This window comes from Dipodomys spectabilis, unplaced genomic scaffold, assembly GCF_019054845.1.
Source record: "Dipodomys spectabilis isolate Male_0828 unplaced genomic scaffold, ASM1905484v1 ptg000030l, whole genome shotgun sequence".
In the NCBI taxonomy this organism is placed as follows: domain Eukaryota; kingdom Metazoa; phylum Chordata; class Mammalia; order Rodentia; family Heteromyidae; genus Dipodomys; species Dipodomys spectabilis.
The window spans coordinates 10,022,705-10,045,495 of record NW_024870707.1 but is presented as its reverse complement, the minus strand read 5'-3'; the positions used below and the strand labels follow the sequence as shown (position 1 = coordinate 10,045,495).

Here is a 22,791-nt window from a genome sequence, read left to right as displayed (position 1 = left end):
TGACCCTTGGGCGCTGCTGTGTCTGCAGGTGTGGCCCTCAGCCAGGGTCAGTCCACACAGGCACTGGTTGGGGTCCTTGACTGTAGGCAAGGAAACACAGAGGACCAAAGCTGGGCTGCAGAGAGTCTCAGAGATGTCTGAAATTTGGGATGGCATTAGATCTGGGGATGTAAGGGCCTGGGATTCTTGCAGGGATGTGAAATTACATTGAGAAGTGTAGGGAAGGAGGAAGCCCCAGGTAGCTCAGTCACCATAGACATCTATGAGGACCCCTGACTGGAGGATCCAGAAATCCTTCCCTTCCTCTTAAAAAAACTTCTGCAGCTCAGATGTTACTCTAGTGGTAGTTCTGGGGATCTGGGAATGGAGTTGGAGTAAGAGCCCACGTAGGAACTTTCCCCCTCATCCCTGAGTTCCCCTTGTCCCAAAGCCATCCTGTGGCTCTGGCAACAAGACACTTGTCTGAGGGAGTCCAGGCGCCAAGAGCACATGCTTCCTGGCAGGGTGAGTGAGGCTCAAACTAGCCTAGGACCTGGACGTGATAACTTGCACCTGTGGGGCTTGGCGCAGGGGCCTGGGTGATGACAAACAGGGTGAAGGCTTTCCCACAGCCCTGGTGAGCTCTACCCGCTGGTATGTCTCTCGATGGGCGCAGGCCTTTCTGTGGGCACAGTGGAACCACAGAGCCCCACAGTGAGGGACTGGAGCAGGTGCAGGGTAAGCAGAGGGAGGAGAGGCACAGAGCAGACGAGGGATCCTCTGCTGGGCGACTCCAAGGTGACTTCTGGAGTCAGGCTTTTTGAACAAGTTGATGAATGTGAATCCTGAGCCAGGGGAGGGTGTGAGCGAAGTGGGAGAGCCCAAGTCTCGGGGAGGCAGGAGCCAGGAGAGCATGCGGGAGTCTCCGGCGGCCCAGGGCTGGCCTGGATGCTGGCCCTTCTGTTCTTCCACCATCTCCCCCCAACTGTGGGCAAAAGGTGGGAGTTGGTGGTCAGGAATCTGATGGGGGTCTGTGGGTCCCTGAAGGCAAACGAGTCTCCAGGGCAGCCCCTCCCCGCACCTGTGTCTGCAAGCAGCACCTGTGGCCTGGAGAGGGCCCTCCATCACCTCAAGGCTGGGGTGGGACTGGCTGGGAAGCCCCTGTGCCTGACTCCCCAATTCTGCTTCTCCAGTAGGGTCCTTACTGTTCTCCGAGGGGGGGGCCGGGAGAGGAGGAGCCGGCGATGTGCACCAGCCAACCAAAGGTCAGTGACCCCACGGTCCCCAGAGAGCCCAGCCCTTTACCCTGCTGCAGGCTAACTGCACTGCACTATTTCTTGGGGGAAGCTGTGTGGACACAGGTGCCTCGCATTCCCTTGTGCCAGTGTTCCCCTCCTCCCCCCCATCCAGTGCCACTTTCCTGCTGTAGTGTGAAGAGTCACAACTTCCATTTCTTTCTTGAAGCTTGGCCATGTTGATAATGCCCTTCTAGCACACAGTTGTCAAGCCTGTCCCTAGAAAGTGTGTGTTTCTCGGTGGAGTGAATGGGTAGTGGGAAGTTCCCCATTTCACCATTTGATTCTGGAAGGCTACTAGTGCACTATTCAGGGCATCTACGACCCACATGGAGTTTTTCCCACTCTCATTGGTAGAGAATCATTGCTTTTCATTTTTCGGATGAGGAGACCCAATATTGGCCACAGCCCCCAAGGCTGTGTCTCAGGGTTCCTGAATTTCAGTTCCTTTTTCCACATCAAGACTGCCTTTCTTAGCAGAATCTCTGTAAAGAAGTTCACAGAAAGCCCAGTGCCAGCGCCTCACACCTGTAATCCTAGCTACTCAGGAAGCTGAGATCTGAGGATCGTGGTTCAAAGCCAGCACAGGCAGAAAAATCCATGAGACGCTTATCTCCAATTTACCACCAGAAAACTGGGAAGTGGCGGTGTGGCTCAAGTGGTAGAGTGCTAGCCTTTTGAGCTGAAGAGCTGAGGGACAGTGCCTAGGCCCAGAGTTCAGGCCGCACAACTGACCAAAAAAAAAAAGTTCACAGGCCAGTTTGGGAACCTCCAGAAACTGCATCTGGAGTCCCCATCTCCATCCTTTGGCCTGTGTGCTTCTGAATTCCTGGGTGCTACTGCTGCCCCTGTTCCTCCAGTTCCTCTCCTTGCTGCCTCTTTCAGCCAGCTCTTGAAAAAGCAGCCAGGCTATCCACACTGGTGCTCCCTGAGCTCCCTAGGCCAGCCTGGCACTTCCCAGAGTTCCCTTTGTCTACACCTCCAGTAGAGTCAGTCACACTACATCCTGTCACTTTACCTGTCTGCCACTCCGCTACACTGAGCTCCCTGAGGACAGGGATTAGGTATTTTTATTTGTATCTCCCAGTGCTCTGCACAGCTCCTGCACATACGTAGGTGTGAGCTCAGCACATTCACTTTAAATGAGTGAATGGTGTCTGACCTAGAAGGATCATTGGCATTCCACACGTAACTACACTGAATTGTGGTCCATGCAAACTGTATGCAAACTGCAGACTTTGTTCAGAGGAGTTAATTGCACTCACTGAAGGAGAGAAGGGGGTGGGGGAGAGAAAGAGAGGCTGAGATCAGAGGATTGCAGTTCAAAGCTAGCCTGGGCAGGAAAGCCCATGAGCCTTTTTATCTCCAATAAACTACCCCCCAAAAACCAAAAGTAGAGCTCTGGCTCAAGTTGTAGAGCACTAGCCTTGAGCAAAAGAAGCTGAGGACTGGCACCAAAAAGTAAATAGTCGTATCCCAGTGGAAGAGTAGTTTATGTGGGGACTGGTTTGCCACTGGAAGCTGCCCCTGTCTGAGCTTTCTGGAGACGCAGAGCGACCTGTAAGGTAGGCTGAGGATGAGCTGCTTTTTCCAGGAAAGAGTTGGGTTTAGAGCTGTTGTGTCTCGGCCAAGGTCACAAAGCTGGTGGTGAGCCAGCCCTAGTGCCCAGGTCTTCTTTCTCACATCACACTTCCTCCCTGGGGAGCAGTACAAGATGTTACTAGGCAGTAAGTGCCAAATGCGCAGAACAGACAGCTGTAGTGCTGGAAAGCAGGGAGGGGCGGAGGGGGCTGGAGACCTTCCCAGAGGAGGCCTTTGAGCTGGGCCTGGGAAGGAGGCAGATGCTGTGTCCCCTTCCTTTCATGGCCTTCAGAAACCCAGGACCACAACAACTCATCTCTGGTTACATTCAGCTTCGCTTGGGAACACTTGTAGGGCCACAGAGAGAGCCCTAACTGAGAGAGACAAACAAGTATCTGCTATTACTTTTTCTTGCACCCGGAGCTCTCAGGATGTAATGATTCAGGGGCTGCTGGGAGATGTAGTTTCTGGTCTGGGCTGTGCGGGAGACAGAGCAGAGCGCCCCCTGGTGCTTTCCTCTGCTTCTTCGCTATGGTCTGTGCTCTGCTGAGCTCCGGCCACCATCCTACTTCTTGACCCCAATAGTGAGCCTTCTTCCCTTCTCTCCATCCTCTAGTTTTCTTTTCTGCAGTTGTTCACCTCTCTTCAGAGGCTTTCAGGCTGCTCTGTGTCCCTTCCCATTTCTGGTGTTCCCTACCTGTTTTCTGGCGGCCAAAGGGATGAGAGCTCAGTAGGCATCGGCTGCGGTGCAGCTGACGTTGCCTCTTCTCCCGAGAGACTGAGGTTGAGCTGAGGAATTGAGGTGTGAGGTTTCGTTGCCTTGTCTTGGCAGGTGTGGTCCAGCCCCAAACCAACCTCTCTCCCTTTTTTTTTTTTTTTACTGGCTTCTTTTGTTCTGGCTCAGTCACTTTTTTTTAAAAAACATGGCTGCCTTAGTCTTCCCTTCCGTCTGACTGTATGATGGTTTTTTTCTTTGCTGTAGTCGAGGTTTTGGTAGTAGGAGGCGAGGGCTGGCTTCTGGGTGGGACTAGCAAAACGGGTGGCAAACCCAAGGTCAAACACATTCCCTTTTTCACTTCCTTGAGCCCCCCTGGCTCTGCCAGTGTCTGAGCAGCAGGCCTGGTTGCTATGGCAACAATAAGGCCCTAGAAAGCCTTGGCTTTCTTTCCCTAGAGGTCCCTGTCCCCTTTCCTTGCTGGCCCTTTTCCCATCTTCCTTACCTGTCCCCTCTGGGCTTTCTCCTTTATCCTTATAGCTTCACATGACCTCTCTGTCCCTCACAGCCCAGTGCTGGCTCTGTTTTCTTCAGCCCTTTCAATGGTCCATTTTTCTCTTGACTGTACATTGCTCTTTTTTACCTCACCTGCTTCTCCCTTTTCCTTCTTGTCTGCTAGATTCCTCACCTTTACCTCTGGTCCCCTAAGTAGGCAGAGGGAGGGATGCAGATTGTCCTGATGTGGCCCACGCTCCCCCCCCCCCCCCAGCTCATTGCCCTGTGGCCTTGGGACACCAGGCCTTGCCAGCTGCAGTGAGGGTTGTGCCAAGGGCTGGGGCAGCAGCTGGTGCCTTGGCATCCGGAGGCAGTGAGGGCAGAATCTGTGGGCAGCCTGCCCAGATGGGGAGAGGCAGGCTGTGTGCATAGAAGAAGGTTCTGCAGAATCCACACCCAGAGACACCCCCCCCCAGTGTCCACATGTGGCATCGTTGCTGAGCCCTGCCCCCTCCCCCTGGCCCCCTCTCCTATGGGGAGAGCAAGTGCCTCTTGGTGGCTAGATGTGTCTCAGGTGTGGTGCTTGCTTCTTCTTGGGCCTTGGAAGCATCTCCTGGTAATTCATGCACTTGGGCAGCTCAGTGGAGCCCCTCATCACTCGGCCCTGTTTGCCCTTGTCCACCTGGAGAGATATTAGGACCAGCTGTAATGTCACTACCTTCTGGTGTGGAGACAGGAGCCATTGCCTGAGGCCAGGGCCTCTGCTCTCTTTTGAGTCTGCATCTGGTTCTCTTCCCTCTACTTGTGCTCTAGGGTATGAAGTTGGACTTCTTGGTACCAGAGTCACCATTCTCTTACTTGTCACCCACAAGTAGAACTTTAGCAAATGGTAAGGCCCTGGTAGTAGTTGTTGCTTCTGCTTAAAAACTGTCAGTGGAAGGGATCTTAGGCTGGGTGCTATGTCCATATAAACATGCATGTGCGTGCGCACACACACACACACACACACACATACAAGCCAGGCCTACCCCTATGGTGTTCACTTTGCCACTACCTGCTACACATAGGTCTATACAGGTTCGAGTAGAAAGCTGGGGGTGGGGTGAGCGCTGGCACAGTATCTACCCATGTATGCGCATGTCCATGCCACCTGCATTGCCTTCCTGGGCATCTTCTCCCTAACTCTTCCCCACCCCACTGCTTCCCATCCCCTCATCTGCTCAGTGCTACACAACAGGCCTGCTGGCCCCATCCAAGATGGTAAAGCCTGAACTTGTCCTCAGCCACTGAGTATAGCTGCCACCAAAGAAGAGGTGTGTGTGGGGGACAGGAGGGAGGCTCTCCCTCCCCCCCAGCCCCCAATCCTAGGGAGGAGCTCACAGGGAGAAGCCAGGTAGAGCCTCTTGTTTCTCTCCTACATCCTTTTGTGGAGGAGTGGCTGATGGGGAGGGTCGGTGGGGAGGAAATGGTGAGGTCCAGCCATCCACTTTGCCTGGCCCTGTGGCAGCTTAATTGTCAGCTGTCAGTGTGAAAGCCACTTAGCAGCCTCCTGCTTTGGAAATGGACCTGGGGGACGCTGACTTTTGACTGCAAAGACAGCAGGATCCTGAGGGCTGGGCTGGCTGGTGGAGGGAGGGAAGGAGGCCGAAAGCTTGGGGTTGGGGCTGCAGGACTCTTGGTGCCCAGGACTGGCACTTGGGTTGCTGAAAGCGGAAAAGGAGGCAAGGGTGTCCCCTGTTCTACTCAGCCTTCTCCCATTTTCCCAAACCACGGCGTCCAGGCAAGGAGGAGTTTGTGGCCACCTTCAAAGGCAATGAATTCTTCTGCTACGACCTGTCACACAACCCGATCCAGAGCAGCACCGACGAGATCACCCTGGCCTTCCGCACCCTGCAGCGCAACGGGCTGATGCTGCACACGGGCAAGTCGGCCGACTACGTCAACCTCTCCCTCAAGTCCGGTGCCGTCTGGCTGGTCATCAACCTAGGCTCAGGTGCCTTCGAGGCCCTCGTGGAACCGGTCAATGGCAAGTTCAACGACAACGCCTGGCACGACGTCCGGGTTACGCGAAACCTGCGCCAGGTAGGGGGAGCAGGAAGGCCAGGGCAGAACGCAGGTGGAGAGAGGGCCGCCTGGGCTAGGGCTTGAGGCATGGTTCTGGAGAGGAACAGTACTTGGATGTGTGTGTGTGTGGCGGGGGCCTGGGGGGGACACGTGGCCCCCTTCCCTGAAACTCAGCCACGCTTCAGAGGCCTCAGCACCGTGGAAGCTGAGCTCGGAGGAGTCGCCAGGGCTGCCTCAGGGCTGGGAGCCCCAGGCCAAGGGAAGGACTGGGCTCAGATGGGTGAAGAAGCTGGGGTTCAAAGGCTGAGGCTCAGCGATCAGCTGATGGGAAGAGGTGGGCTGGAGCTCCTAAGGGCCTGGGATGCTGAGAGATGAAGAAATGTCCTCCATGCTGGGTAAGCTCAGGCTTGGGAGAGCAGGGAGAGTTCAGACAGTAGGGCAGCAAAGATGCTGAGCAGTGCCTGAGGCAGCATTTGGGCTGCCCTCAGCCGGGCATTTCCAGGGCAGAGGCAGTGAGGAGTTGGAGTTGAGAGGGAGGCGCAGGCAGCAGGTTGCGGGGGTGGGGGGAGCTGGGCCGTGCTGTTCCCCTAGGCAGTGCTTGCCCTTCCAAGGATCTGGCCTCTCCCAGCCATCCATGCTTGCCTTTTGCCCCTGGTTCCGAGATCAGCTGTGCAGTTGCTCCTAGGATCCCCTTGGGAGTCAGCCCTGGATACAGTAGCACACTTTTCTCCCCAGTACCCCCTCGGCTTCTGTTCCCACACTCTCTCACCGCTTAGAGGGTCACTTCATCTTTTCTAAGATCCCCAGTGGCTTTTGCTGGCCAGACTTTGTTTGACCAGAATCCATCAGATTTCTACCTCTTTCTTCCCAAGCAAGAGAAGGGTCCCAGCGGGTCTCCTGTCTCTACCTTCCTTCTGGCTCCTTCTCCAGCGTACTTGCTTCCTGAATGTGAGTCCTCATGCAGTCTCCTGGGTCTCATAGCTGGTGGCGACGATGCTCTTCCAGCCCCATCTCTGGGGCCACCGGGAAAAACCAACAGCCCTGCACACAGAACCCCCACCCTGCTGCTTCTCTTGCTAGTTCTCTTCTCTGGGCTTTCTGATTCGAGTTGGGGTGGTTCACCTGGCCTCTCTTCTCCTCATCATCTTTATCATCCTCTTCCTGGCTTCCTTCTCCGGAAGGGCCCATCCCTCTCCTCTCACCTGTGCGTAGAGAACACCGCGAGTGAGTGATGATCCGGTGGGGATTCCTCATGGAGCACCACTCCCCCTTGCTGTGACAATGCTGTGACTAATCCCGCTGCTCTTTCCCGGAGCCTGAGCCTGCTACCTGTTGCAGTCCATCTCCTACGGAGACACCTATTCTTAGAGGTCCCACATTCTGAAGACTGACAGGCCTGATGGTGTCCCTCCTGACGCTACCACCTGCCCCCTTGGGTCCTATCACCCCATTTCCACATCTGAGCACTGGCTTGGGTTACCCCCTCATCTGAGGGGGTGTCACATGACCTGTGTTTTTGGGTGCCACTTATTTTATTAGAGGGGGCAGGAAAACTGCCTTTGGTGCCTCTGGTTTGCATGCTTCCTCTTTCTTTTTTCTTTTGTTCCAGTATTAGGGCTTGAACCCAGTACTGGGCACTGGATACTGTCTCTGAACTTTTTTGCTCAAGATTAGCACTCTACCACTTGAGCCACACACAGCTCCACTTTGGGCTTTTTTGGGTAGTTAATTGGAGATAAGAATCTCACTGATTTTTTTTTTTTTTTGGCCTGGGCTGGCTTTAAACCACAATCCTCAGATCTCACTCTCCTGAGTAGCTAGGATTATGCATGTGAGCTTCTGATACTCCCCATGCTCCCTTTTTTTTTTTTTTTTTTTTTTTTGTCGGTTGTGGAGCTTGAACTCTGAGCCTGGGTGCCACCCCTCAGCACTTCAGCTCAAGGCTAGCGCTCTACTACTTGAGCCACAGCACCATTTCCAGTTTTCTAGTGGTTTATAGGAGATAAGCGTCTCATGGACGTTCCTGCCTGGGCTGGCTTTGAACCACGATCCTCAAATCTCAGCCTCCTGAGTAGCTAGGATTACATGCGTGAGCCACGGGCGCCAGGCCTCCTCTTTTTAAGAGCTTTTACTACCACTTAGCTCTGCACTTGGCGACACACTGCAATCCCACAGTCCCCATCCATGCATCATTTAGCCAGCAAATATAGCACCTCACACTGGGTATAGAAGGAAAAAGGACATTGTACCTGCCCTCCCAGTGTTGGGGTTCTTGAGGAGACAGAACAGGATCATTAAAAGTGAACAGAATTTGGGTGCTAGTGGTTCATGCCTGTAGTCCTAGCTACTCAGGAGGCTGAGATCTGAGGATCGAGGTTTAAAGCCAGCCCAGGCAGGAAAGTCTGTGACGCTCTTATCTCCAATTAATCACCAGAAAACTGGAAATAGAACTGTGGCTCAAAGAGCTAGAGTGCTTGCCTTGAGCATAAAAGCTCAGGGACCGCTCCCAGGCCCCGAGTTCAAGCCCCACAACTGAAAAGTTAAAAGAACAAGGCTATGCAAGTGCCCAGTGGGCAGCAGAAGAGACACCTAAGAGAAACAAGAGATCTGTGCAAGGTGGAAATGGCATCCAGAACAGGACATATGGCTTCAGCATGCTGAGTGTAGACTGTGATTCGTGACCACCTCTTCTTGGGGTATGCAGCATTGTGGGTTCAAGCTAGTAATTGATAGAGATTCCTTCTCCCTAGATTGTTCTACAAGGTGGCTCAGAGAACAGGCAAGCCATGTCAACTCCAAAGAAGGACCTCTGGATCATAGAGAGTATTTGCTTAAAGACCTTGATTGAGAGCCCTCTTTAAGAAGGGGCTCTGGGGATTTCTTTCATTGTCCAGTCTAGTCTATGTCCATGAGTGACAGGTGCAGGTGGTCACCCCCAGGACCATGCTCTGAAGTCACTGTCCTCATTCAACATCTACACTGCCCAATGCACCCTCGCCAGGCCGGACACCTGCCTGGCTTTCAGGACTTTTAAGAGTAATTTCTTGAGTCCTCTTCCTACAGTACTCTCAATCAGTCAATCACACTGGACATTCACCAATAGCTGGAGACCTTTTAAAGTATTGTCATAGCTCAAGACGTGTTACCAGCATCTTGTAGGTAAAGGCCAAGACTCTTCCCCATCACACAGTCCGAAGGACAGCCATCAACAAGGAATCAGTTGACCCCAAAAGTCAGTAGGGCTCCTGGAAAGAACTTTGTTCATGCCAGCTTGTCCAGTATCCAGACCGTGTTCTGGGAGTGGAAAATTCCTCTGTGATCCAAGGATCTTGTGGGATGGGTGTTTTTTATTGGCTGGGACTGCAGGGGTTAATGTAAAAAAAATGACATCAGGGATGGAGGTATAGCTTGGTGGTTGCATGCTGAAGGTCCTGAGTTTAATCCCTGTCATCTGCCGCTGGCCCAGGGGCCAGGATCTGAGAACACTGTGGCTTCCACACACTTTCCACTGGAGAGACCGTCTTCTGGGAGGGCCTGTCCCAGAAGCTGCATCTAAGGCTCTCCTTTCCTTTTGCTTCTGGAACTTGGGAATAGGTCAAAGGCCAGTTCCAAAGACTGGAAGGAGGCTGGATTTCCTCTCACATACCCTTGGATTAAGTTACCCGTGCAATCATCTAGATAGACTGAACAGTTAGGACCAAAAGAGGCCTGACTGAAACACCTCCCTCCCTTCTTCCTCCCCTTTCAGACTCCGCTCCTGAAGCCACTGTAACAGGCAGTTAGTTCTCTTGGGGGGATCTTGGCGAGATGATTACCGCTGAGAATTTCTTGCGGCCTATTTTTAACCCTGGGCCCAATCTCCTCTCCTACCCAGTGCACCTCCCAACTGCCTCCAACCACCACGTAAGCAGAATGTGCAAACCCATTTTATCATTAACCAGGACCAAACTTGGAAGGCAAGGTGACTACCAAACCTTATGTGGTACTTTTCCTGGCTCACCTCAAATGGTGTCTCTTCTCACTACTGACACTTTCAGAAACTCCCCTGATGGAGAAGGATGGGACCACCAAGAGTAGAGTCCCCAGGGATGGGATTCTCAGGGATGGATTCAGTGAGGGGGAGGGCAGTGCCTCCATGGTGGAGCCCAGCTGGCCTGAGGGATTCCTCTTGGCTGCCACGGCACACAGCCCATCTTGAGGCCCAACTTTGCTGTTCCTCACACGGGTCTGTACAGGCTTTCCTAGCTCTTCTCTTCCTTCCACAGCTCTCCCATTCACCCTTCTGCCAGATGAAATCTCAGAACTGACATTTCAGACGGATAGACAGACAGAGAGGGCTTAAGGCCCAATTGTTTGCCTAGGTAAAGTACAAAGCCCCTTGGAGTTTTGGTTCCTCATAGGCAAAGTGGGAGGGAAGAGTTTCATGACAGATTGCTTCAAGCACTCATGCCTGGCGTGAGGGACACTGAGGGACTGATTGTTGCCATGATCGTTAGCTGTGGGGTATTTTCCCACAGTCCTTCAGGCCCAGCTTAAATACCTCCTCCTCCTCCTCCTCCTCCTCCTCCTCCTCCTCCTCCTCCTCCTCCTCCTCCTCTTCCTCTTCCTCCTCTTCCTCCTTTTCTTCCTTCTCTTTTTTTTTTGGGTCCGGTCGTGGGGCCTGAACTCTGGGCCTGGGTGCTGTCCCTCAGCTCTTCAGCTCAAGGCTAGCGCTCTACCACTTGAGCCACAGCGCCACTTCTGGCTTTTTTCTTTTTGCTTATGTGGTGCTGAGGAATCGAACCCAGGGCCTGCAAGGCAAGTGCTCTACCACTGAGCCACCTTCCCAGCCCCTCTTTTTTTTTAATTGGTTGTGGGGCTTGAACTGTGGGCATGGCCACTCTCCCTCAGTTCTTCAGCTCAAGGCTAGCGTTCTACCAATTGAGCTACACTACCACTTCCGGTTTTCTGGTGGTTTATTGGAGATAAGAGTCTCAGGGACTTTTCTACCTGGGCTGGCTTTGAACCGTGATCCTCAGATCTCAGCTTCCTGAGTAGCTAGGATGACAGGCGTGAGCCATTGGTGCCCGGCAAATGCCATCTTCTTTATAAGCTGGGCGCCGGTGGCTCACGCTTGTCATCCTAGCTACTCAGGAGCTGAGCTCTGAGGATCACGGTTCAAAGCCAGCCCTGGCAGAAAAGTCCATGAGACACTGATTTCCAATAAACCACTAGAAAACTGGATGTGGCACTGTGGCTCAAGAGGTAGTGCACTCGCCTTGAGCTGAAGAGTGCAGGGATGGTGCCCAGGCTCAGAGTTCAAGCCCCACGACTGACAACAGCAACAACAAAAAGCCTTTTGCACTCCATCCCCAGCCAACTTCCTTCTTTGCTATGTTCTTTGAGCCCTTGGAAATTTGTATTCTAGGCCTCTTGTTACATTCTGCCTGTGTGTCAATATTTGTGCTCACTCTTATCTCTACTTCTAGGTGGTAGGCAAATTGAGGGTTTAATATCAGCAACTATGTTTTAAAAATTATCTTTAAGTAGTTGTACCAAAGGGTTTCAGTTCCACATGTCAGTTTAGGAGTACAGTGCATCCCGATCAGTATCATCCATCTTCCTCCCCCCCCCCCCCCCCCCCCGTTTCAGCCCTACCCTCATTATGTAGTTCAATTTTTACATAACGTACATGGAATAATGACTGTATTTATTCACCCTTTCTTCCTCCTTTTGTATGCCCCCCTCAAAACATGTTTACACTTCATCTACTTTCTGGTATTCATCTTGGTAAACAGTTCATTGGTTCAGAGGAGTTACACCACTGGACTCTTCCCCTAACTATACCACCCTTTAGTCAGCTTATCTGTGGGCTTATGCATAAAACCCTGAATACAGTAGATTCAGCTTCCATATAGGAGAGGGAAAAAAATGCATCATTTGTCTCTCAGAGCCTGACTTCACATAATTTTTCCTAGGTCCATCCATTTCCCTGCAAATGACATATTATTCTTTCTAATAGATGAATAAAATTCCATTGTGTGTGTGTGTGTATACCCCCATTGTCTTGACAGATGGGTATAATGTCCAAAGCCCCTTGGCCATGGTAAGCTCACTTGATATAATGACTGTCTTCTCCCTTCTGCGACCACGATGCCGTGCCACTCATCAGACATCCAAGTTCTTGTGCTCCCTGCCCCTACAAGTAGATAGGTCTATACTGCTCGTTCTCTGGTCTAATACTTGGCTCCCCAGAGCCCGGCTGCGGTGTCCCCCTCCCCCATGTGTGTTGCGGATCACCGGGAAGCTCCATTCTAGTGTTTGACCACAGTTGTCCCCAAAGCATTATCGCCATGGACAGCGCTCTGGGTCTTTATTCTCTGGATCTACAGGGGCCCTATCTTGTCCACGCCAGCCCTGCTGTTTTTGGGTAAGCATGATCTCCTGACCAATTTATGGAAAGCCTAGGCTTTGAACTCATGTCTCCCCTCTCAGGCTTGGTTTTAATCTACTGTTTTGATTGTTAATGCTGCAACTTCCGTCAGGCGCCATTGGTTCGAGCCTGTAATTGTAGCTACTCAGGAAGCTGAGATCTGAAGATTCAGATTCTAAGTCAGTAGGGCACACAAATCTCTTGAGAGGCTCTTAACTTTCAATAAATTAGAAAAAAGCCAGAAGTGCAAGCATGGCTGAAGTGCTAGAGCGCCAACCTTGAATAAAAAAGCTAAAAAGAGTGAGAGGCCCCGAGTTCCCTCCCCAAACAAAAAAACAAAACTGGAACTTCATACATGCTGAAAAATGTTCTTCCCCCTGCCATTGTATTCTCCACAACCAATTCTAATTTAAAAGGAACAATACTTAGGTTTTTACCTTTAACGCCCCTCCTCTTCCTCTTGGTCAACTGGTATAGTGATGTCAGACAACTTATTATTATTTTTAACCTTTTGGGTCACAATTGATTTAGCTGCCCAAAGCTAATCACTCCATGTTCTGACTAGCTGGCCTCTTCATTTCCTGACAATCCTACTAGCCAGCAGAGCTAATCTTATCTAACATTGCACCTGCAATTAGATTCTTCTCTTGCTATGTAAACGGCTTCTGCATTGGTTATTCAGCACTTCTTCTAGCTGCTAATATTGAATTCTGTTATTTTTAATTATATGAGGCCCTTATTAATTGTCTTACTAAATTAGTTTTGTGCCCACTGGTTATAAAATTGTCTTAACGAATGACTTTGACCCTAGAACTCCACACCTTCTCCCAAGCACAGTCTCGGACCCTGAGCAACTGTCTCCCTCCATCTCTGCTACTTTTAAGTAAAGCTGCCTCAGTGCCTTTGACCTCTCCTCTCCAAAGTCTCGGGTAGTTTTGAAGGTGGATGGTGCTGTGTCCTTGACAGAGGGAAGAGAAAATAAACTTAGTAGTATATGGAGATCAGAATTGAGAGGCCAGGGTAGAAGATGAGGCTCAGTACAGGGAAGAGTAAGGGCTTTCAGAGGTAGGTGGGTAACTGTGTTCTTCATGAGTTCAAGGAGAGTGAATTTCTGGCACTGGCCATGGGAAAAAGAGGTTCAGGGGTTTGCGGGTATACATGACTGCTGGGAAAGCCTCATCAGTTCTAGGGACTTTCAGGGGTGCTTCTAGGGTACTTAATTCAGGAGGGGGGGTGATGGTTGCACAAAGGACAAGAGAATTGGAGGTTGGGAATGTGTTATTGAAGAACCCAGAGAACTCTGGGAAATGTGGGCTCGGGACAAATCAAGGTGGGCAGCAGGAGGACCCAGCTGTGGGTGGGAGAGGGGAGGAGCGGGAGGAGGGTTTGGGATGGTGGGGGGGCACTGTGAGCCCTCTGCCAGCCCTCCTCCTTCCGGTTGTGATGGCGACTCACTCTCTCCTCGGCTCCCAAAAAGAAGCAAAGATTAAAAAAAAAAAAGGAGAGTGAGAGAGAGGAGCTGCCCTTCTCCCCCAGTGACTGCAATCATTTTCCTCCCCTCCGTCCCCCAGAAAAGCAGATGCCCACGCCCCTTCTGGGTGGGGGCCGCTTCCAATGAAAGCGTTCTCATTTTTGCCAGTCCTGCAATTCTCCACGGGCGTTGCCCACTTGTCTCCCAGCCTGACAGCCAGCTGGCCCATCAGCAACCAGTTAACCCATTAACCCAACACGGCCACCGGTCAGCCAGTTGGCCAATAGCATCTCACTCCTTAGCCAGTTCTCTAGAAAGCCATCTGGTTGACCAGTCAGCCAACAGAGCCATCCGTCCATCCCCCCAAGGCAGCAGCCCACCCCGTCTCACACCCTTGCTCCCCTCCCTCCATCCCCTCCCCTCAACTCCCTAACATTTCAACTGGATAGGACCTACTAATACTGCATAACTGGGTCTGCTTCTTAACCCTTACCTTCCCTCTCTCACCTTCTGTTGGAAAACCCCGTTACTGACTCCGTGTGTGTTACTAACACGCTTATAACCCTGGGGACCAAGGGACGGGCAGGGACAGGTGGGGCAAGGTATGAGTGAAAAACCGAACTAACCTTTCTGTGTCATCTGCGGAATGTCGGCCATCTTTAAGTCTTTGCTTTCTTGGTCCAGTTCTTTTGTTGGTTTTTTTTTCTCCTTTTTTTTCCCCCCACCTCTACTAACCAAAGTCTTTAACTGTTCCCCTTCTCTGCAGAATGGGGTTCTTGGGGGGGAGGGGAATGAAGACTGGGGAGAGGAATCCTGAAGAGGGGTGGGAAGGGGATTGGGAGAAGAAGGGATTTAATCTGTGTGTGTGTTTTATTTCTCCCTCTCATTATAATTTAGTTTTTCTTTTAAATACTGCTGTTGAGCCCGAGGTGGGAGGGTCTGAACAACCAACCAAATATATATGCATATATATTTTTCCTCCTTCCTTGAGTTTCACAGTTGGTCATTTTATTTTTCTTTTCTTTTCGTTCTGGTCTTTTGTTGTTGTCTTTGTTGTTGTCCTTTTTGTTTTTTGTTTTTTCTGACACCCCCTTCCCCTCCCCCATCTCCGGTGAAGCACGCAGGGATTGGACACGCTATGGTAAACAAACTGCATTATCTGGTAGATATCACTCTAATTGTCTTACCGTTTGGTTTGCCGTGGGTTTTTTTAACTGTTCGATTATCCCACTTTTGTTTCCTCTCCTCGTTTGGTTTTGGTTGTTTTGCTCTTCCAATTATTATTATTACTATTATTATTTTTTGCGTCCTGGACAATCTAGATTTTTGATTCTCTTTAATTTTCTTCTTTCCCTTTTCGTTCTTCTTCTTCCTTTTTTTGGTCCAAACTCAAATCCAAAAGACAAATGGCAATCAAAGAATTTGGCCTGGTCCTGCCCTGTCATCCCTGCCTTCCGAATGAAGTCAGAGCCCTGGCCTGAGCGGCCTTGGGCAGGCCTCCGTTCACGGCTCCCATCAGGCCAGCCCCGATGCCAATCTACAAGCTTATTTCTATCGCTTTCTTTTGTTCTTTTTTTTTTTTTTCCTCCCCTTCCCTATTTTTGTTTTTCTCTTGGTTTGATTTCTTTCTTGGTCTCCTGAAAATCCATGGAAAACGCCATCCCATGACATGCTACGCTCTGCTCACCGTCGGCTCCAGACGGGGCTCCTCAAGCTGAGGGTTCGGGGCTGGGGTGTGACCTCCACTGGTGGACGGCGGGGCAGGTTCCACAGAGGGGTGTGGAGGGATGGCTTTAGGAGATGCAGAGTGGCCTGGGACCAATCCCGCCCTGCTTCAGATCACCAGTTCATACCAGTTTGGTGGGCTGCCCCATGCTGGCTTACCAGGGGAAAGGTGGCACCCCTCCCCACCTCTCAGCCTTGAGGATTTCCAGTTCTGTCTCCCCTACATTTTGCATGGCATGAATGGTCTTTTCTCCCAACCAGGGATAGTGTCCAGTTCCCCCAAGCTCCGCTGCTCTGACTAACACTGTGTTTCACACTGTCTTCCTGCCCCTTGAGCCCCTCCCCTGCCCCCCCACCCCCCTGTCCCTGCCTTTCCTGCATGGCCTCTGACAGGGCCGGGCTTCCTTCCCTGTTGAGAGTGGCCAGAGGAGCGGGCCGTGCAGGGGTGGAGCAGGGCAGCCTTGTCTTGTCCTTGTCCTTGCCAGGCTTCTTGTGTTTGGGTTGGGCTCGGTCCCTGCGAATGCTGGCGTGGGTGTGGGTGTCGGTGGAAAGGCAGCTGGTGTGTGTTGGCATGTGGGTGTGACTGTGTGTAAATGTTGGTGTGACTTTTAGGGGTGTGAGTGGGAAGCCATGCTGTGTGTTTGGGAGACTGCTGGTGTTCCTCTGGGTATAACCGAGGGGGGTGGGGGCTGTAGCCCTGGCTGGTTTGGAGGGGGCTGAGGGATTCTGTATGGAGGTAGGCGGTGGAGGCCGGCCCTTCGGTGTAGATGCCTTGATGCACAGAGACAGGGTAGGGGCTGGGTGGCGGGCGCTGCGGGAGCGTGTGCCCGCGGGCTGCGCGGAGCCATCCCCTGGGATTCCCTCCTGCCTGCCCAGTTCCGGCGCAGCGGCAGCAGCTGGTTAGTCATCGCCTATTAATAATGCAGAGTGATTGAACACCAGGCGGGGGCCCTGTAGATGGACTTGTCTGCCCCTGTCTGAGGTGGGAACTGCTTGGGGCAGTTGTCTGGCCTACTCAGCCTCCTGGACCTGTCTATGGTAGTGGAGCTGGAGTTCCCAGCCTCAGAGGCTTTCCGACCTCCCCAGGAGGCTGCATCTCTGAGGCCATGTCTGGTCTTTCTGATGTCTTCACAGGTGTATGTTTTCTTTTTTTTTGTGCTGTTCCTGGGACTTGAACTCAGGGCCTGGACACTGTCCCTGAGTTTTTTGGTTTGTTTTTTTCACTCAAGGCTGGTACTCTATCACTTGAGTCACACCTCCACTTATAGTTTTTTTTTTTTTTTTTTTTGGAGATAAGAGGCTCACAGACTTTCCTGCCTGGGCTGGTTTTGAACTGAAGTCCTCAGCTCTCCGCCTGCTGAGTAGCTAGGATGACAGGTGTGAGCCTTTGGCGTGTGGCCATGTATGCTTTCTTGAATTCACACAAACTAGCGCTCAGCCAGCACCACCCCAGCCTTCCCCGGTCTAAGACCTGGTGTGTGGCTACTGCCACAAACAGAGGTGTACAGATTGACCAGTGCCAGCCCTCTCTAGCCTCTTCCTCCTGCTGCTGCTTCTAGAAGTTAGCTTCTGTCTACCCTGCTGGGGCCAGGCCCTTGGGTACCTGTCAGAAGCTGGCCATTTCAAGGCACAGACAACCTGTGACTTTGAGGACAGAGGGAGGGAGGTATGATCAACCCACGAGGGACTTCCCGGGTGACTCGGGGTACCATCCTAGAATTAGAACTGGGCCTGCTAGTCTCAATAAGGCTAAAAAAGCTTAGTGCTTTCATCCACCAGTGGGCTGACAGTGTATCTGAACTGCTCTGGCATGGATCAGTGTGAAGGTCAAGTGTATATGCGAGGCGTGTGGAAGCCTTTGGACTGCATAAGGGAATGATAATTTTATTAAGCTTTATAAAGCATTAGCTGCTTATCGCTGAGTGTCTGGGGCTGAGCTGTTGTACAAAGAAGCTATTCCCTTCCCATAAGAGTCCTGGGGGAACTGAGAGGCTCTGGCCCCACTGGAGATCTTGTTATCCTCCCTTATTAGGAATCAAGATGCCTCAGGAGTTGGGAGGAAGCCTGAAGATGAATGACATAGTTTAGTTAGTTAAGAAGCCAACAACTTTGTCTGGTTTCAGTCCTGGCAAAGGAAGTATTTGGCAAATGCTGTGTCCAAAGTCCATGCTTCCCTGAATAAGCAACAGCTGATGGGTGAACAGATTTTGTTGTTTCGCAAACCTTCATTAACCTGCCCTAGGAGCCAAGACCACTCAGAGAATGGGGCACCAGCTTTTTGTTTTTTGCTTTTGTCAGTAGTGGAGCTTGAACTGAGATTTTTTTGTTCTGCTCTACTACTTTGAGCCACAGTGCCACTTCCAGTTTTCTGGTGGTTAATTGGAGGTAAGAGTCTCATGGACTTTCCTGCCCCATCTGGCTTTGAACCGTGATCCTCAGATTTCAACCTCCTGAGTTAGCTAGGATTACAGGCCTGAGTGACTATCATCCAGGCTCATATTGTATTGTATTTATGTTAGACTAACTCATTCATATGGACTCATGTCACATACATATATGTGTATATGTATCTGCATATAGATAGATAGATAGATAGATAGATAGATAGATAGATAGATAGATAGATAGATAGATTTTTTTTTGCCGGTTGTGGGGCTTGAACTCAGGGTTTAGGCACTGTTCCTGAGCTTCTTTTGCTCAAGGCTAGCACTCTACCACTTGAGCCACAGTGCCACATCCGGCTTTTTCTGTGTATGTGGTACTGAGGAATTGAACCTAGGGCTTCATGCATGCTAGGCAAGCACCCTACCACTAAGCCACAATCCCAACCCCTCATGTCTAATATTATTTGAGCATTTCTCCTTAAGAGAGTAGATGGACAGACCAAAAAAGCTTACCTAATGAGCCAGATGGGCTAAGTGTGGTAAGGCTGATGAACATTTGCTTATAAAAACAATCATGGTTCTTTGTTAGGTCTTTAAGCAGCATTCACATTTTGGATGTCATTTAAACTTGATGATGCCTGCATTATAGGCAGGAGGCAGAGCGAGTTCTCAGTCGGCAGGTGAGGGTGCTGGGTCCCAGGAAAAGCACCTTGCCTGCTTACAGAGTTAAGCACTTTGACTTGTTCTTATTTGTTGCTCACAGGGAGCCTGGAAGAAACAGGGGTGGAGGAGTATTAAATTCCTTTTGCAGGCTACAGCCAGAAAGTCAACGTGAGATTGTTCTAGAAAAATTGTAAAGGCTAAATGAGAGCCTGGGATTTCAAACTTTATGAAACACAGGCTTCAGGATTTGCAGAGGGCTGTCAACTCCCCATTTGTCTGGTGACTGAACTTACTGCTGCGCAGGGCTGCAGTTCCTCATGTAGTGGGAAACTGGGAGCTGCTTATAGGGCTTCCTCCTCCAGCCCTTCCCTGGCCTACTCCACTCCAGCCAGGAACTTTCCTGTGGACTGGTGTGTGTTTGTTTGTTTGTTTTTGCTTGTTTGGGGCTTGATCTCTGGGCCTGGGCGCTGTCCCTCAGCTCTTCAGCTCAAGGCGAGTGTTCCATCACTTGAGCCACAGCACCACTTCTGGTTTTCTGGTGGTTCATTGGAGATGAGTCTCAGGAACTTTCCTGCCTAAGGTGGCTTTGAACTGTGATCCTCAGATCTCAGCCTCCTGAGTAGCTAGGATGACTGGCGTGAGCTCCCAGCTTCCAGCTTCAACTGTTTTTTTTTTTTCTTTGTTTTTTGTTTTGCCTATACTGGGGCTTGAACTCAGGGCCTGGCCACTGTGCCTTAACTTTTTTGCTCAAGACTGGCATTCTACCACTTGAGCCACAGCTCCACTTCTTTTTATTTTTTTTAGTGGTTAATTGGTGATAAGAGTCTCACAGACATTTCCTGCCCAGACTGTTTTGAACTGTGATCCTCAGATCTCAGCCTCCTGAGTAGCTTGGATTACGGGTGTGAGCCACCGGTGCCTGGCCTGCACTGTTGATCTGAACCACATTAGGCTTGTGGATTCCTTTGAAGATTTGAAGACAGCAGTGAACTCCCACACGAGACAAACCCCCGTCCATAGAGTTTTGTATATGCTGTCAGGGGGCTTCGGGCAAGCCCACTGAGTAACTCACATCTGCACTCCATTGTATTCTCCAAATAGGAGGTCAGCCTGGGATCGCGGCAGGTGGACAGCGTCAGAAGGTGCCTTCTATCTGAGCTTTTCTTCTGGTGGCATGTGGGGCTGGGTACCCACCCATGAGGGTTTTCTGTGGCTAGTATTTGGTTCTTATTCTGCCCAGCCTACTGAGCAAATGGGAGTGGTCAGGGCAGAGATGGGGGGTCAGGGCCAGCAGGAGGGGCTCAGAGCCCTGCTAGGTCACAGGCTGTCCCCTGGGCCACTGCTAGCTAGTCTCAGTTTCTAGGCTAAACAGCACAGAGGCTATGGTCATTTCCTCTGGTCTCTTCAGGACCTACTGCGCTGGTTGGCTGTGGAATGGGTCAGCATTGGTTGGGCGTAGACCTTTGGCAGGGTTTTGGGGTCCGCACTGTGGTCTTGATGGTGCTGCTGCTTAGAGACCTCCTTCCTCAGCTTTTGGTAGGATGGTGTGTGTGTATGTGTGTGTGTGTGTGTGTGTGTGTGCGCGCGCGCGTGCGTGTGCGTGTGTGCACGCATGCATGCGTTGTGATTGGTGGCAGTGGGATGTGTGGGGCTCACTGGTGAGCCCTTCTTTTCTGTTCTCGTGAGAGTCTCTGTCCTAGGGGTTGCTCCTCTGTCCTCCTCAGTAGAAGGAAGCTTCTCCTCCCTGTACCCCGCAGCTCTTTCGCCTCCATCTCCACTCCTCCAATCGCCCCTGCCCGGCATGCCTTCTCACATGCTGCCGCCTTTCTGGCCTGTCCTGCTGGGCCTGGCCCCCACCCTGCCCCTCTAACCCGCATGGGTCCCAGCTGCAGCGGCTGCTCTGTCCCGCAAGGCCCCCCCTTCCTCTCCTCCTCCCCCACTGGCCCCACCCCTTCCAGAAAGCTGCGTGGGAGGGGTTGGGGGGCAGGGGCATCAAGAGCCCCTGGGGTGGAGGGGGACAGGGGAATGATTCCCCTGTTTCCTGCTTTTACTAACGAACCTGCCATTTTTGTGTCTGGACTTTGATTTGTCTGAGGGAACAGTCGGGTTTTACTAATCTAAGTCATCTCCTCCCTGCCTTCCCCAGACACCTTCCTCCATTCCCTCCGCCCTCTGCTTCCTCTCCACCCACTGCTGTCTCTCCTTCCTCCCTCCCCTGCTGATCTCCTTCCCCAGTGTACCTCCTGGTGGTTCCCTGCCTCCTGCCACCTTCTCCCCACACCCCGTTCCCCAGAGTGGGGCTTAAGGCAGCCCTTTCTCCCCAAGCCGCTGAGGCACAGTGGGCTTTGCTCCCAGCCCAGAAGCAGATTTAGGAGGGTGATCCCGGGCCCCTGTGCTCAGCCCTGTGTCAGGCGCTTCTCACTCAGAGAGATGCAAGGAGGGTGGCCTTGACCTTGGCAATGGAGAAGGATGAAGAGAGCTCAGAGCCGGGGGGCGGGGGGGGGGGGGCGATGGCCTGAGACAGGGAGGGAGAAGACCCCACGAGGAGCTCAGAGAAGACTTCTGGAGGCCAGAGAGACTTCCGAGAGATCTGGGGGCCAGTAGAACATTCTTCCTAGGACCCCTAGGACCCCTGAGGCTGCCACCATAGTCACAGGCTCGGGTAGCATTAGGTTTGTAGATGGAGATAGGGACAATACTGTACCTTGATGTCCGCCACCCCGCTGGACAGGTGGGGTCACAGGGACGTGTCAGATGGGGTGCCACCCTTCAGGGGCCAGCCTGCAGGGGGTGAGCCTTAGATTCTAGAAGCAGTCAGCAGTCCAGTTCTGGCTCTTGCATATCAGGAGGCGTGAGAGTGAGGTAGAGCCACGTTTTCCCTAGAGAGGTCCTTTCCTCCTGTCTTCTCTCTCCCTCCCCAGTCCTGCTCCTCCCCTCCTCCTGCCCCCCTTCCAGTTCTCCCCCTTCCCTTTCTCTAGCCTCTCCTGCCAGGTCTAATCTTGTTTGCATGTGTTTGTGACTAATACTTACTCTGCCCTTGCCCTTTGCCACCCAGACCCCATCCTCCTGTCCCCCAACCCCCCCATTCCAGCCTCAAGGCGAGGTGGAGGAAAGAAGAAATAAGTAATGACCAGCTCTCCCCTCAAAACATGACTCAAAAGCTTCAGACTGTCCCCTCCCTCCGCCACCGCCACCTGTTCTCTTCTGTCCTTGAACCTTGGCCCCCAGCACAAGGTTTGATGGTTCCCCAGGGCGCTCCTTCAGCCCTCACTCTGCCAGCCCTCCCACTCCACGAGAGGCTCCAGCCAACACGAGGGACACTCCTGCGGCCTGGGGAAGTTGGGGCGCTCCTTCTATAGGGTTCTCCCCTGTCCCTTAAGAGTCCCTGAGACAGCGGAACCCTGGAGGCTGGACGAAAGCTAGTAGCAGTGCACGTGGACTGGGTGTGATTGGAAAGCCCCAGTCTCGATCCTTTGCCTGGAAAAAGGGGGTTCTAGAGCATATTTGGGGAGCAGATGGTATAGTGAAACACAAAGTTGGGATGACAGAGAACCAGCTCTCTGGGGGCCCCAGGGGGCTACCTCTGTCCGCATCGACCCTCCTAAGTTCCCAGAGAGGGGCTCATCATCCCACAGGCCTTGGTTCCTCCCTACAAACTTTACTGGGGGGCTGGAGCCTTGTGGCTGCTCACGTGCCTGGACTCTGCAGGGTCCCGGGGAGCCTTTGCCTGGGGGGGCAGTGGCCACCCCCAAAGTCCATGCTGAAAGGCTCAGAATATCAGCCACTCCCACTCCTGTCCTCCAGTTTTCCACCCTGGGGAAGATTATTCTGGAGATCAGCCCTACCCTACTCCGTTCCCTAAGGGTAGAACAATGGATGTCTATGGAGAGCACACTAGATGTGAAAAAAGCCAGGACTAGCTAGGAGCAGGTGCAAAGCTGCCTTCTTTGGAGGAATAACAGGTATCTGAGGAGGGAAAAGACAGACAAGCTGGGCACCGGTGGCTC

General features: G+C 52.1%; 1 protein-coding gene across 3 annotated transcripts in view; it reads left to right on the top strand.

Annotated features, from left to right (window-relative positions):
• The window catches only part of Nrxn2 (neurexin 2), a 104,366-nt gene that overhangs the window by 23,591 nt on the left and 57,984 nt on the right, over positions 1-22,791 (top strand). The window contains exons 4-6 of one of the 3 annotated variants that reach the window (XM_042676193.1): positions 1,173-1,244; positions 5,846-6,147; positions 15,130-15,153. In XM_042676193.1, coding sequence (XP_042532127.1) covers positions 1,173-1,244; positions 5,846-6,147; positions 15,130-15,153 — 398 coding nt within the window. The remainder of the gene's footprint in view (positions 1-1,172; positions 1,245-5,845; positions 6,148-15,129; positions 15,154-22,791) is intronic. The other 2 variants (XM_042676191.1, XM_042676194.1) reach the window with 2 other exon arrangements.